Source organism: Mastigoproctus giganteus, chromosome 5 (genome assembly GCF_048544385.1).
Source record: "Mastigoproctus giganteus isolate SK-2022 chromosome 5, ASM4854438v1, whole genome shotgun sequence".
Lineage (NCBI taxonomy): Eukaryota > Metazoa > Arthropoda > Arachnida > Uropygi > Thelyphonidae > Mastigoproctus > Mastigoproctus giganteus.
The window spans coordinates 9,618,183-9,632,034 of NC_143579.1; the positions used below are offsets into that span (position 1 = coordinate 9,618,183).

The window sequence follows — 13,852 nt, forward strand, 5'->3', positions numbered from 1 at the left end:
TCTAATCTCTGTATTTTTAGTAATAGTGGAAGCGAACCGGATCCAAGAGTCTTTTTTCGCTTTTTTCTGCACATAACGTGCCTTTGCTTTAAGTTTCTTAAAATTAATCAAGTTTTCAGTTGTTGGATACTTGCGAAATCGATTCCATGCTTTATTCTTTTCTCTTTTAGCATCACGGCATGCATCATTCCACCAGATATTGGCATGTCTGCGAGGACTGGCTGTGGTTTTTGGTACAGCACAGGTTGCAGCTGTTATTAACTGTGCAGTAATGTGGTCGGTAACTTTATCTATGGACTGGCTTTTGATGACTTCATTATCAAAGGAAATTGAATCTGTGAACTTGTTCCAGTCTGCTTTTGAAAATTTCCATTTTATGCGGCTGGCTATATGTGTGGTTCTGTTTGTTTGCAATTTGCAAATAATTGGGTAATGGTCACTGTTTAGTGGGTTACTTGAAACTATCCACTGAATGATTGGGAATAGTTTTGGGGAACATATTGATAAGTCTATGGCAGTAGATACTCCGGTGGGAAAATGAATATAAGTGTCAGCACCAGTGTTTAATAATGTGAGATTCTGGCTCTCAAGAACTGTTTCAATAAGTTTTCCTCGTTTGTCTATCTGGGGAGATCCCCACATAGTGTGGTGCCCATTGAAATCTCCTAGTAGAATGAAAGGAGATGGAAGCTGCTTTATAAGGTCCTCCAGTTCTTTCACAGTGAATTCTTTGTTTGGGGAAAGGTATACAGAGACAATGGTTAAAGTAAAATTTAAAACAATACGTATGGCTACAGCTTCTAATGTGGTCTGCAGGGAGATCTGTTTTGTAGGAACTTTGTTGTCAACTAGTATGGCTACACCTCCTCTGGTTGAGTTAGTATTGCTTCTGTCTTGTTGATAGATACTATAATTTTTAATCACTGGAGTCACCTGCGGAGTTAGATTGGTTTCTTGCAAGCAGAGGCTGATTGGACTGTGCTGTTTGATTAGGTCATAAATATCAAATATATTGCTTCGTAGACCTCTACAGTTCCACTGTATAATATTCTGCATTATTTAGTTTTTGGGATTGAGTATGGTTCTGTCTGTTTTTTATATCCAACCTGCTTGTGTCGTTCTGGTTTCATCTTTTCTTTTTTTGGGAAGCTAGGACGCCCAAGGTCCATATCATCTTCTGCATGTAAATCTAATATTGTCTCATCATGCGGGGTACCAGCATCTGTGTCCATATTTCCTGAGTATGGTTGTTGTGCAATATTTGGGGATGATGCTTTCAATTTCACAGTTTCTGGTAGAGTATCAGTTGCAGTTGGTGGGACTGTTAGCGGAGTATTGTTAGCACAAGTCACTTTACATTGTTCTGTAGGTGGCTGCTGTGGGACCGACAGCACTGATCGGGCCCAATCAGCAATTGAGATGGATGGAGGTACTGTGACTGCCGTTTGTGTTGCAGCTGACTGGTATTTTTTGGCTGCCGCAGCATAGGTAATTTTTGGCATACTGAGCATAACATTTTTCCTAGCTTCCTGGTAGGTGACCTTTTGCTCAACTTTGTATTTCTGGATCTCTTTTCCTACCCTCCAGAGTTCACATGATTTTGAGTATGCTGGATGCTGGCCTTTACAATTTGGGCATTGTGGCGTTTCTGCATTGCAGTCCGTTTGTGCATGAGCTTTAGAACCACAGTTTGGGCAGATGGCGTCTCCTCGACATACTGTTTGCGCGTGTCCAAATTTTTGACACTTGAAGCATCTGATTGGGTTCGGAATGTAGGGACGTATTCGGCAATTAAGGTATCCGGCTTTGACACATGATGGTAAGGTTGGTGTACTAAATGTGAGGATAATATTCCTAGTGGGAACAAGTTCACCATCTTTTTTAATTATTATCCGCTTTGCTTGAACTACCTTTTGATCTTTTAGTTCTTCTACTATCTCGTCTTCAGTGACATTCATCAGGTCCCACTCTGCTATTACTCCTTTGGAGCTATTTAAAGTGGCATGAGGGGTGACCTGTACTGGTATTCCGCCGAAAGTGGATAATTTCAGTAGAGACTGAGAATGCTGGTGCTTAGTTGTTTCGACTAGAAGATCTCCGGATCGGAGTCTTTTCACCATTTTCGGTGAACCAGCCACGCTTTCCAAACATTTCTGGATTAGAAATGGTGAAAGTGAACTCACAGGTTTGGCAGAAAGAGAATGTAATATGAGGAACGCTGGATATTCCTGCTGATTCTCATTTTTGCGTAGTCTCTTAGATTGTGATTCGTCACGTTCGGGTTCATTTGAGTCATGACATGAGCGTCTAGGCTCAAGTACTGGAAAGTTGTCATAATCCATGGTTGCTCCTTTTAGCCCCAGAGGATAACTTTTCCTCCAGGTTACCGGCCCCGCCACGTGGAGGCAGGAGCGGTGCCACCAGTGACCAAGCGATTAGAGATTAGTGGTTAGTGTGTTATGTGTTATTTCTATATACAAGAAGAAGAAAGGTACCTTTCCTTTCTTTTTGAAAAGCTTACTTCTTTATTTAGAAGAGCTGAAAATAAATAACTTAGCAAATGAAACACTTGAAATTTCTCTGAAATCTATTAACTCTAGAGAAGTCGCTTTGAAATTCACTTGTAGATTCGCTTTGATCACTCGCTTGGCACTCGGGGCCAGAAAAAGAAAAGCAATTATCGATAAACAGAGGCGGACTGGATCAAAAATTCTTACCCGGGAAAATTTATAGTGGCCTCATACTATGGTTTATGGCCAAAATCACACTGGCCCACCGGGGTTTCCCCGGTAAGGCTTATGGCCAGTCCACCTCTGTCGATAGAGAAAAAATATGAAATTGTGAAACGCTTTGAGCGAAATGAAAGACCATGTGATATTGCACGTGCTACAGGCCTAAATGAAGCAACGGCGAAAAGCACATGACAATTGCAAACTTGACAGGTTGAAAATTGAAAAGGGCTCAATTGTAAAGGGCTTAAAAATTTTAGAAAACATAGACTCCAACGAAGAACGCGTTATAGCTACAAAGCAAGGAATAAAAAAAATTATTAGCTTGCTACGAAGAAATTCTGCGTGAAAAAAAGAACGCGCTGTGTCGTCAGATGAATTTGTTAGATTTTATGAAGCCATCGACATCGAAATAACTTTTTTACGTAAGTCATTTGTTTTTTTAATACATATTTTGTATTAATATGTATAAAGAACTGCAATTTTATTAATATTTTTCTTCTAAACTAGTGTTTTTGTTAGTCCTTGGTCCCAATTAAGCAAAATTTATATGTATTTATATGCAAAGTTGTACCCCGACTTACGCGATTTTCGTCGGACCCACCTATCGCGTAACTTCGGGGTATTACTGCATTGGTCATACAAAAGTAACAATTGTTTATGCAGTCTTGAGGTTGCTGCCATATCACCGGAACAGCAAAAAGCATCAATTTATGACTACCTCTAAGCCAGCCTGTTAATGTCCTTGAACATGAGCTACAGGAAATCTTTGGAGCCCATACTTTATCTCAATCTCTGACCTTACATCCAAAATAGAGTTCATAGGCTTTTCTCACAAGTTATGACAGTGTATTCCGCTGCAATTTTAATACCACTTCTTCGTAAATATAGCAAAACCTATCAGGCTTATTTCATCAAGAATGCAAATAATTTCATGTACGGTTGAGGTATGCGCACATAAGAACACAATTCACACTAATGCACACAACACTTATTTACAAACACTAATTTACTAAAACTTTTGACACCACCTTTCTTCTGCACATAACAATATCCTAGAACATTCCGGAACATTCTCAAATGTTCTAGAAAAACAATGAATAGATAAAATAGATGGAAAAGATGATTAAACCAACTACAGGTCTTGGTTTTCGGTCATTAACCTACAACATGTTTTATAGCATTAGTAAAGGCATATGATGCTTGTATTCCAAAGCATATGATGCTTTGGAATAGAAGCACGTTTCCGGAACGAATTATGCTCGCAAACCAAGGTACCACTGTACTTGTATTTTAACTTAAATGCAATTCAACGAATTCACTTTTCTTTATTTCATTCTAATTTGTTCCTTACATTCTATGGAACTATCTTCTTCTTCTTCTTCAAGTGTTTCCCTAAAAACTGTAATCTCCAGAAATTCCAATCCCTAAAAACTGTAATCTCCAGAAATTCCATATTTCCCTAAAAACTGTAATCTCCAGAAATTCCAACTTAAAAGCTATCCACAATCATAATAACTATTCACAGTAATAATCTTTTATTACAGGTTCACTGGTGATCAGAAATACCAAAAAACCAATCACAACATGGAAAGGCTATCAAGCTAAACTCATTCTTACTCTGAACTGGTGGATCATCTATAAAGCATCCATCCATCTGTTGATCCGGGCTGACAAATGGTGGAGAACGGTTAGGTGAAGAAATAAGAGGTGACATGTGTCCATAGAGTCCAGAAGAGTCAAAACCTGGTTCTGTTGCAAGCCTGCGACGAGGAACATTATCACACCTACCAAAAAAAAAATATATATATATATATATATATATTATATCATACAAAACACTTGGTAAAATGTATCTGAAAAGTAAAATTTTTATATTTATGGAAATAGAAATACTCAATTGGCCCATTCAGCTCTAGTGTTAACTAGAGCTGAATGGGCCAATTGAGTAAGTATCCTTGTTTTTCTGATATGTCATTACATATCTTTAATGAACTAACCCAAAATTACAAGATAACAGCCATTTGGTTCTTCAATTGTACTACCAACATTAAACTGTTAAAAAACAAAATAATTGTAGGAAAGAATTTATAACAGCGGCACTCAATTTTTTGTGATTATGCTGCTATAAATCACAAAAAATTGAATGCAACAATGAACACTGATAAATCATCATCGTCGGCCATTTTCAATCCACTGCAGGATGAAGGCCTCTCCAGCAACTTTCCAGTTCCTTCTGTTTTGTGCAATGGCCATCCATTTACTACCCACAAACTCATGAATTTCATCTATCAATCTCTGCCACTGTCTTCCAGATTTTCTTCTAGCTCCTCTTGGGTACCATTCTGTTATTTTCTTAGTCCATCTTTCATGCCTTTGAGCTATGTGTCCTGCCCAAGACCATTTTAGTTCTTTAGTTTTGATAAGAATGTCCTTTACTTGAGTTTGCTGCCTAATCCATGTGTTTCTCTTCTTATCTAACAGTCTTATTCCCAATATAATTCATTCCATTCTTCGCTGTGTAGTTCTCAGTTTCTCTTCCATTCTTTTGGTGAGTGCCCAAGTTTCACTTCCATAAGTCATGGTGGGGAGTATACATTGGCTCATTATTTTATGTTTCAGACAAACTGGGATATTGCTCTTAAGTACGTGAATATATTTCCTGAATGCTATCCATTCCAAAATTTATTCTTCTCTTGACTTCCAGCCATTTATCATTATTACAGCTAATAACTTGTCCCAGATAAGTATGACTCCACCTTTTCAATTACACAAAACAAACAAAATTACACAATCAAACAAACACAAAAACTGGCCTTGCCAGTTTTTGTGTTATGTCTCTTCCTCCCAATTTTAATAACTCTACAGTAACTTCATCTTCCCCTGGGGCTTTCCGATTCTTCATTTTCTTCAATGCATGTTCTACCTCATCAGGAAGAATATCGGGTATGTGGTATGTGTTGCTACTTTGCAATCCATCTTCCCCACTGCTGGTATCATTTCCTCGCTCCTTGTATAATTCTCTATAGTAGTCTTCTGCTATTTATAAGTACACCATCGCTATTCTTCAGTTTCAGTATCATTTGTCTTTCTGTATTACTGCTCATGGCTGCTGATTTAAGTCCTTTGTTTTCCCTTAATGCTTGTTCTACTTTTCTTGTGTTAAATCTTATGTCCTCTCTGAGTCAACTCTGAGTTATGCAAAAGAGGACACTTCTAATGGCTTTGCATAACTCAGTATACTCAATTTTCTCCTTGTCATTGTTTATCTCGCTCTTCATTTATCCCCTTCAGTTCATCATAACAAGTGTTTCTTGACTAATTTTTTCTTCTTTGGATTTCTTTTTCCCTATAGGTTTCTTGGGCTTTATCACTTTCAGAGAGTTGTAATATTCCTCGTCAATATCTTGGTCCTGAGCAGTCTGCAGAAGCTCAAACTTGTTCTTAAGTTCCAGTACATACTCCTTTTTCTCCTCTTCTGTTATCTCAGAAACCTTTGTATTATTTACTGGAGTCAGTTTTTTCCTTTCCTACATCTATATCAAGTGTACATCTTACCATTCTGTTATCACTTTCGACATTTACCTTATTCAAGATGGTAACATCATTCACGATATATCTTCTGTTAGTGAGGATGAAGTTAATTTCGTTAGTTGTTAATCCATTTGGACTCTTCCATGTCTACTTTCTGTTCACCCTTTTCTTGAAAAAAAAAGTGTTCAATACTGACAATTCTTGAGATTCTGAAAATTCCACAAGTCTTTCACCAATTCCAAAATTTCCTATAGTTCCCCTTTCTGCGCTGTTTTCTCTTTTTCCAACCTTAGCATTGAAGTCCCCCATAATAATAGTGTAGTGGGTTTTCTGCTTATCTAGAAGACTCAATTTTGGTGAACATTTCTTCAACCTCTTCATCATCATGGCTCGATGTTGGTGCATAAATCGTTATAAATTATAAATCACTGATAAATTATGCTCCTCAAATGAATAAATTTAGTGACGAGTTCATGTGTGCAGTTTGGAAGAAAAAGCCTGAACATTTTCTTCTTGTTATTTGCACTAAAGTTGACTTGGTTTCCAAATATTTGGGGAATGAATCAACTTCAAGGCAACTTTGACTTAAAGAGAAAGCTATGCAAAATTTTGTTTTTGAATTCTGCAAGAGTTCTCTAAATATTTATTTGAACAAAGATTTGCCACAGATGCTTCACAGAGTTTGTCATAAAATTAAATTTTACTCTGTGGCCACATTTATAAGCAATTCAATCAATTCACAAGGTAAAACTATGTCATGACTGACAGATTCCAATCACCAAAACAATTTGAGGGTAATCCCATCAAATATTTTCTCCAGTAATAACGTGCTTGTAAATAAAACATAACCACAGATTTCACACAGGCCTAAGGCATCTTAAGATCCTCAGGCATGTTAAGTTTGCTCATATCTGACTGAAAGTAACAAGAAGAAGAAAAAACAATGAAGAAATATTCAAGTAAAAATGTAAATCAGATATATACAAAACACACCAAATTGTTAAGTGGTAATGAATACCACAATCACTGTCACAGACAGTGGAGCTGAAAAACATTTAAAGCCTCAATTAAGTAAAAAGTGTCATTACAAAGTAGTGGTGGAAGTCTGCATCTGACTAGTCTGTTAGCTAAAGACTGGTCAAGTCCCTCAGGCCTATCATTGACATTTTTTCAGTGATGGCAGCCAAGGATGGCTTGGACTGATGTAAGTGCTATTCTGAATTAAAATTTGTTGAAACTGATATTTTCTATTTCCAGAAGCATTATTTTGTCTAAAAAAAAATTCTGCAGATAAAAAAGATGGATATATATAATTTGGAGCCTAGTATTGAAATTTTTAAAAACCAGATACTCCATGATTTCTATGCAATTTTAAATGGTAAAAAAAAAAAAAAAAAAAAAAAAAAGGTAAACTGCAGCCATTATCAACCCACTGCAGGATGGAAGCCTCCTCAACAATTCATGTTGAGGGAAATGGACCACAATCTGCCACACTGGTCCAGTGCGGGTTGGCAGATCAACCATATTTCTCAAGGAGTGTGTGCTACTGCACTCCCATTCCTGATCACTCAGCTACGGAGGCCTCTTTTGGTATGAGTCCCAAAAGTAGAAAATCCTACACCTATTCCCTACCAACAGACATGTTCAATATATCCCACAACCAAAGCATGAATGCTGCCACTTCCCATTAAAGTAAAAAACCAAAGAAATGGAACTCAACAAGTGCCACCTCTTCAAAAAATCATCACTGCTTGTAAAAAAAAAAAAAAAAATACACACACACACGCCGGTGTTCAAAGAAAGTGCATCACCTAAGAATTCACATTTCTAACTATTTTTCGCAATGGTATGTTACCTTAGTAATATATCAAAGCTAAATAATATTTGATAGGTGCTCTCAAAATATTCCAAAATGAGCATTTGCAACCTTTATACAAGTTTTGGTAAACACAAAAATTGTGGCTGATGTGTTATCAAAAGCCCTCAATTTGCTTAAGTTTATCATTTTAAATGGAAAACAAAATGGAAAGTTCACCAGGTGCAAACTAATATTCAGTTGAACTGCCTCTGGTCCTAATGACAGCAGCAAACCGTCGAGGCATTAACAAGATCAATTTCTGAAGATAATCAATTGATAGTTCTTGTTTTGAAACACAAATTATGGCTTCTGAAGTTCACACAAAGGGTCTTTGGTTTCTTTCTGGCAACTGCAGATTCCATACAATGCCAACAGTTCTCTATAGGATTCAGGTCCGGGCTGTTCCATGGCCAGCTAAGAGTTGTAACGGACCGTTCTTCCAACCATTTTTTAATCTATAACAAATGTAAACACACTACTGTCAAACCTCTAATGCAGAAATGAAGCTAAAGTAACTACAGAAGTGCCTACTTACACTTTTTGCCCAATGACAAGGAGCAAAGTTGTCCTGAAAGATGCAGTTACTTGGCAGGTTGAAACAGTCTCTAATGGTTGGCAGCAATTTGCCTTCCAATATAGCCAGGTATCCATTGGTATGTATGGAACCTTTCATAAACTGCAGGTGACCTACTCCATGATACGAAATGCATCCCCATACAGTCTGGATGGTATTCTTCACCATAATGTCTACGGCAAATCATTTGTCTCCCATCAGAGCCATACAGGTTGAATTTCTTCTCATCCAAGAAAAAAACTGATTTCCACTGCTCAGGGGTCCATTGGACATGATCCTTACACCTTTTTCACTTTTTGTGTGAGGAGGGGCTTCTTCTTAGGATGATGGGCTACAAGTCCATTTTTGAAGAGGTGTCTTCTGACTGTTACTGCACTTGCTACCACTCCTGTATGTTCTTCCCATTCTCTTTTCAGCTCAGACGAAGAAGCTTTACGGTTTTTAAGGCATAAGCGCTTCAAAATGCGGTCCTGTTTTGGTGTAGACTCGTTTGCATCTGGTTCCTATTTTCCTTATTAGCAGAACCAGTACTCTTGAGTTTGGGAAATTGCTGTCGACTGATTACAAGACACACTATAAGCAATATGGCGGGAAAAACATCCTTCCTCACATAAAGCAACAATAGCACTCTTAATTCGTGGTGTCAACTGCACGTAACTCGCCATCCTGACACAAGTAAGGAATGACTGCAACTCTTGCAGAGCGTGCTTATATAGCTGAAAGTAACAGCTGATGCAATATCACGTCATCACCTACGTGTCAATCTTATCTGATGCAATCTGTAAGAAATATTGGCATATACTTACATTATTCAGACGGCAATTACAATTTTAAGGGGTGATGCATTTTCTTTGAACACCAGTGTGTGTGTGTGTGTGTGTATACACACACACACAAAATGTCTTCTGACTGTTAAAAAATGAGGTAAATAATTGCAAAATCGATAAAATAATTTTGCAATTATTTTATCAATTTTGTAATTATTTACTGCATTTTTTCCGTGCTCGTTACCTTCTACCAATCTATCTTCCTCATTTTCCCCCTTTTATATATATTTTTCTCTCCCTGCCTTTTTTAACCACTCAAGGTCTTCATTGTCTTAGTCTTTTATGTTCTAGATATTTCCATTACATCTCCTTTTTGGTTTTGCCTTGGCTTAGTCAGTTAGGCGAGTTCTTTTCCTATTTTGTTCGTACATTTTTCTTTTGTTCCTCTGTTAATTCAACCGTGAATGATATACCTGCATTATGTGTTCTTCCTCATATTTATCAGCATTTGGGCTTAACCTCATAAATTTAAATTTCATTAATTTTATTAAAGTCTTTCTAAATTATCCGGTTTTTAATATTTATTTCACAGCACATACTTTGTGTCAGAAACAAATTCTATATTGGTGTCTTTTTGTATAATTGTGGTGGCTGTCTTATCTCTTGATAACAACACCAGGACAATATACTCACCTATTTTTATTTGTACATTTGTATATTTTATGTTTTTTTTATACCATAATTTCTTTCAATTCCTTACTCTTTTCTATATTTCTTCGTTCTATTTCACTAATATATAAAACATTAATTACAAATACACATGCAAATGGGCCCCAAAATTCAAACATTGATAGTGTGTCCATTTATAAAGTGTTTTGTAAATTATTTTTTCCCCAGTTACAATACTCTGAATTTTGAAAAAATATTCAGCAATGTTTTCTTAGAAAAGGGTGTTTCTGAATCATTTTCTAATGATGATTTCAAAAATTATTCAGTTTGTTTCCATCACATCCAGTTTCTTCAAAAACCACAAAAGAAATTTTGATTTTTCATATATTTTTATTAATTTTGGCAGAATATGTCCACTGAAATTATAACAAAATGCTAGTTTTACCAGACTTTATATTTAAATACATGTTGAAAACACTCTTAAAAAGGGAAGTATGGTAAAAAGTCCACTAAACACCTCTCATTTTAAAAACTGATCTACAATGGGTCAAATTTTTGTTTCTTTGATTTTCTTGAAGATCCTTCTACTTTACAGTCCTTTTTCAGCATCCAGATAGCCAGCCATCATGTTGACATCCCACCTTCCTTAGTATCACATCTCCATGTCTTTAATGTCCTGGTGAAATATCTCACCCTGTTCTTCACTAACACTTTCTATATTTTCTGGGCACTAGTCGATGCAGGAGTGTAAAAAAAATGTTCTTTGACACTCATGTTCCAGCCCAACTCCTTGAAGTTTGCAAACATATTTTCAACTAAATTCCTGTAATCTGGTTCCTTGTTGTTTCCTAAGAAGTCCTCAACAACAGACCTGGAGCTAATCTATGACTGTTTTTTGCTTTTATTCATAGTTCCCTCAAAATCTATCCCTCATCATCTTGCAAATTTGAGGTCCAACAAAAATACCTTGTTTTAGCTTATTCCCTTGGGTGATCAATGGGAATTTAGTACAAAGGTAGTTGAGGAAGGGACCTCCCAGAGGTAAGGCTTTCACAAACTGTTTCTTCAAACCCAGTTTGATATGCAAGGGAGGAAGGACAGTTTTGGAGTCTACCAGTAGTTTATGAACTACATTCTTTGATCTAGGCAACAAACTACTCCTTGCTACTAGACCTTGACTTCCCAATGCTGACTCCTTGCCCCTGTCCCACTTAGCCAAATTGCTGTCCAAGTAAACATGCCTATCACTTTAAAGTCAGCACAGACCAACTATGTTTTTCATACTTAATATTTGTCAACAACTTCTCACATGTTTCTTTCAAATGCACAGAGTGAGTTACTGGAATTGATCCATATTTATTTCTGTTGTGGAGTAACACTTTTGAGACTCCTCTTTGATGAGTCAATAAAAAGCCTTCACTGTGTAGGATTGTAACTAATTCCTAAATAGTTCATTATTAAGTCATTTATATTACTGCAAAAACCATAGAATCATCCTGAGACAAGTAGGGGACTAGTTCTCGTTCTCTTGTCTGTACCATGGGGAGAATGTCCCATGTGCTAGATAGTTTTTTGACTTCAGTCTAGACCTAAGGAGTTCTGTAGACTCCTTTGATAAATTTAAATCTCTTACCAGATCATTGGGTTCGTTCTGTGAAAACAGTTCAGGGCTGTACTCAATTTCTTCAGGTGTGTACACATCAGTTTCATCTTCAGAAGCTTCACTTTCAGCACTCTCTGCTGCTACATTCTCCAATAAGTGGAGAGTATGTAATCAGCAGGTTATCTCCATATGGGACTGGTCTAATGGCAAATGGAATATTAGGATACACAATGCCCTTCTTACTCTTTGCATTGTATCCCTCTACATTAACTAAGCAAAATTAACACATCACAGTGGCTTGTAGGCTCCCACAAAATCATGGGAATTGCAAACGGCATAGCCTTCTTTTTACTATGTTCTACAATTTGCATGCTTCAACACAGGTTTGAGAAACTGTAAGCCCACTGTTTATCTTGGTCACCAAATTTCACTCCAAAATAAGCACAATACACATTTTTTTTTACAAATTCTGTAATATCTTGTCTTTGCTTGAGGACTACATAACTTCCACAAGTGTAACAAAATAAGTTCAAATTATTCAAACAAACACTTGCGTGAAGACATTCTCTCAATTTTAAGCACAAATTTGACATGATAACCTCAAAAATAAACTGAGTTCACACTGCTGCATGGAGCTATCAAGGTCAACAAACAAATGACTGGCCAACACATGAAGATTTAGTTTACAAATTCCCACAGAATTTATTCCTAACTTAATACATTCAATAATACAACTCATGACATCAACTTAAGTAATTTGTGAAGAAATGGTACATGATAGAAAAAAAAATAATAAAATTTCTGAAATAAGCATAAAAAAACGAAGTTAAAAACAACTTATTAGTTTACAAAAAAAAGTAATATGAAAAAACATCACCATGCAGAGCAGTGATATTTTCTTAATTGTTGTTGATGCAGATGGGTTTTAGGAGCATCAGCGACTAGGCCATATTGCTCCGCATTTATTGTCTGTAAATTGCATGTATTCCGAAGCTGATTTTCTGTTTGCTGGATAAAAAACCAAAGTTTCAGGGAAGGGGAAGCCATGCTACCCTTGCTTCAGACCGACTAACTCAGCCGTGTTGTGAAAAATGCACAAATTCTTCCCATAATCAATGGGACTCGAACTCATGTCTTTTTCATCTGGTGTGGGGAGGACGGCTTATACTATTACTTTTTACTACTTTTACTATTACTTTTTTTTTCAAATTATTAATTGCATCATCACAACGGCTGATTTTCATATTCATATTTTTAGCATCTATGCCACAGCTGCCAATAGAGATTTCTAAAAGAAATTTGGTTTTATAGTCAATAACACTACACAGATTGCAAAAATAACCCACGAGTGCTTCAGAGAAATTGTGTCCTGAAGCACTTTAGGTGATTTAGATTGTAAGATTTTAGTATATTAATTTTTGTTTAATTTATTTTAAACAGAATTTCCAAAATTTTGCAAATTTAAATCCTTAACTTTTATAAAGCTAATTCTGCTGAGTTACATTCTTTTAAGTATCTTGCAAGTTTAAATTCTTAACTTTAGTAGCAGATAAACTTTTGGTAACTGTCTAATTACCGTAATATTTTGAAAAGTTATTAGTGTAACATTTGGTTAGTTTAATTCTTATCTTAATAATAGTTTTTACAAGATCCACGCTGAATACTGTAAATAGCAGTATTCACTTTTACTGATTTAACATGGAAAGGATATCCTCTTCCAATTGACTATATTAATCAATATAAAAAATATTGAACTCTCAAATCTAATGCATGGCACTCTATAAATTTATATGTTAATTTTTTTTTTTTTTTATTTGTTAAATCAATTTATCAGAGTTATATGTTACCATAGTTTAAGTAGCAAGAGCCAAAAATACAGTGAATGACAGAAAGCACGTACTTAGTCAAGGCTTAATAAAAACGGCACTCACCTCAATGATCCGTTATAAATTACATGATTTGTGAAAGGGGATATAGGAAAGTTGCTGATTAAAAACTAAATCAAAAGTTAAGAATCGTAGATTAAAACTAGAAATTAAAAAATTAAGCTCAGAGGAAGAAGAGGTGCACCACGTCATCCCTTAGTTGTCAATTATAAAACTGTGAAAGTTATGATAA

At 36.1% G+C, this 13,852-nt stretch overlaps 1 protein-coding gene across 5 annotated transcripts in view; it reads right to left on the minus strand.

Moving 5' to 3' along the window:
* Positions 1-13,852, minus strand: part of ksr (kinase suppressor of ras) — a 341,876-nt gene that overhangs the window by 216,561 nt on the left and 111,463 nt on the right. For all 5 annotated transcript variants that reach the window (XM_090373903.1, XM_090373901.1, XM_090373904.1 and 2 more), the window contains exon 5: positions 4,350-4,516. In XM_090373903.1, coding sequence (XP_090230029.1) covers positions 4,350-4,516 — 167 coding nt within the window. The remainder of the gene's footprint in view (positions 1-4,349; positions 4,517-13,852) is intronic.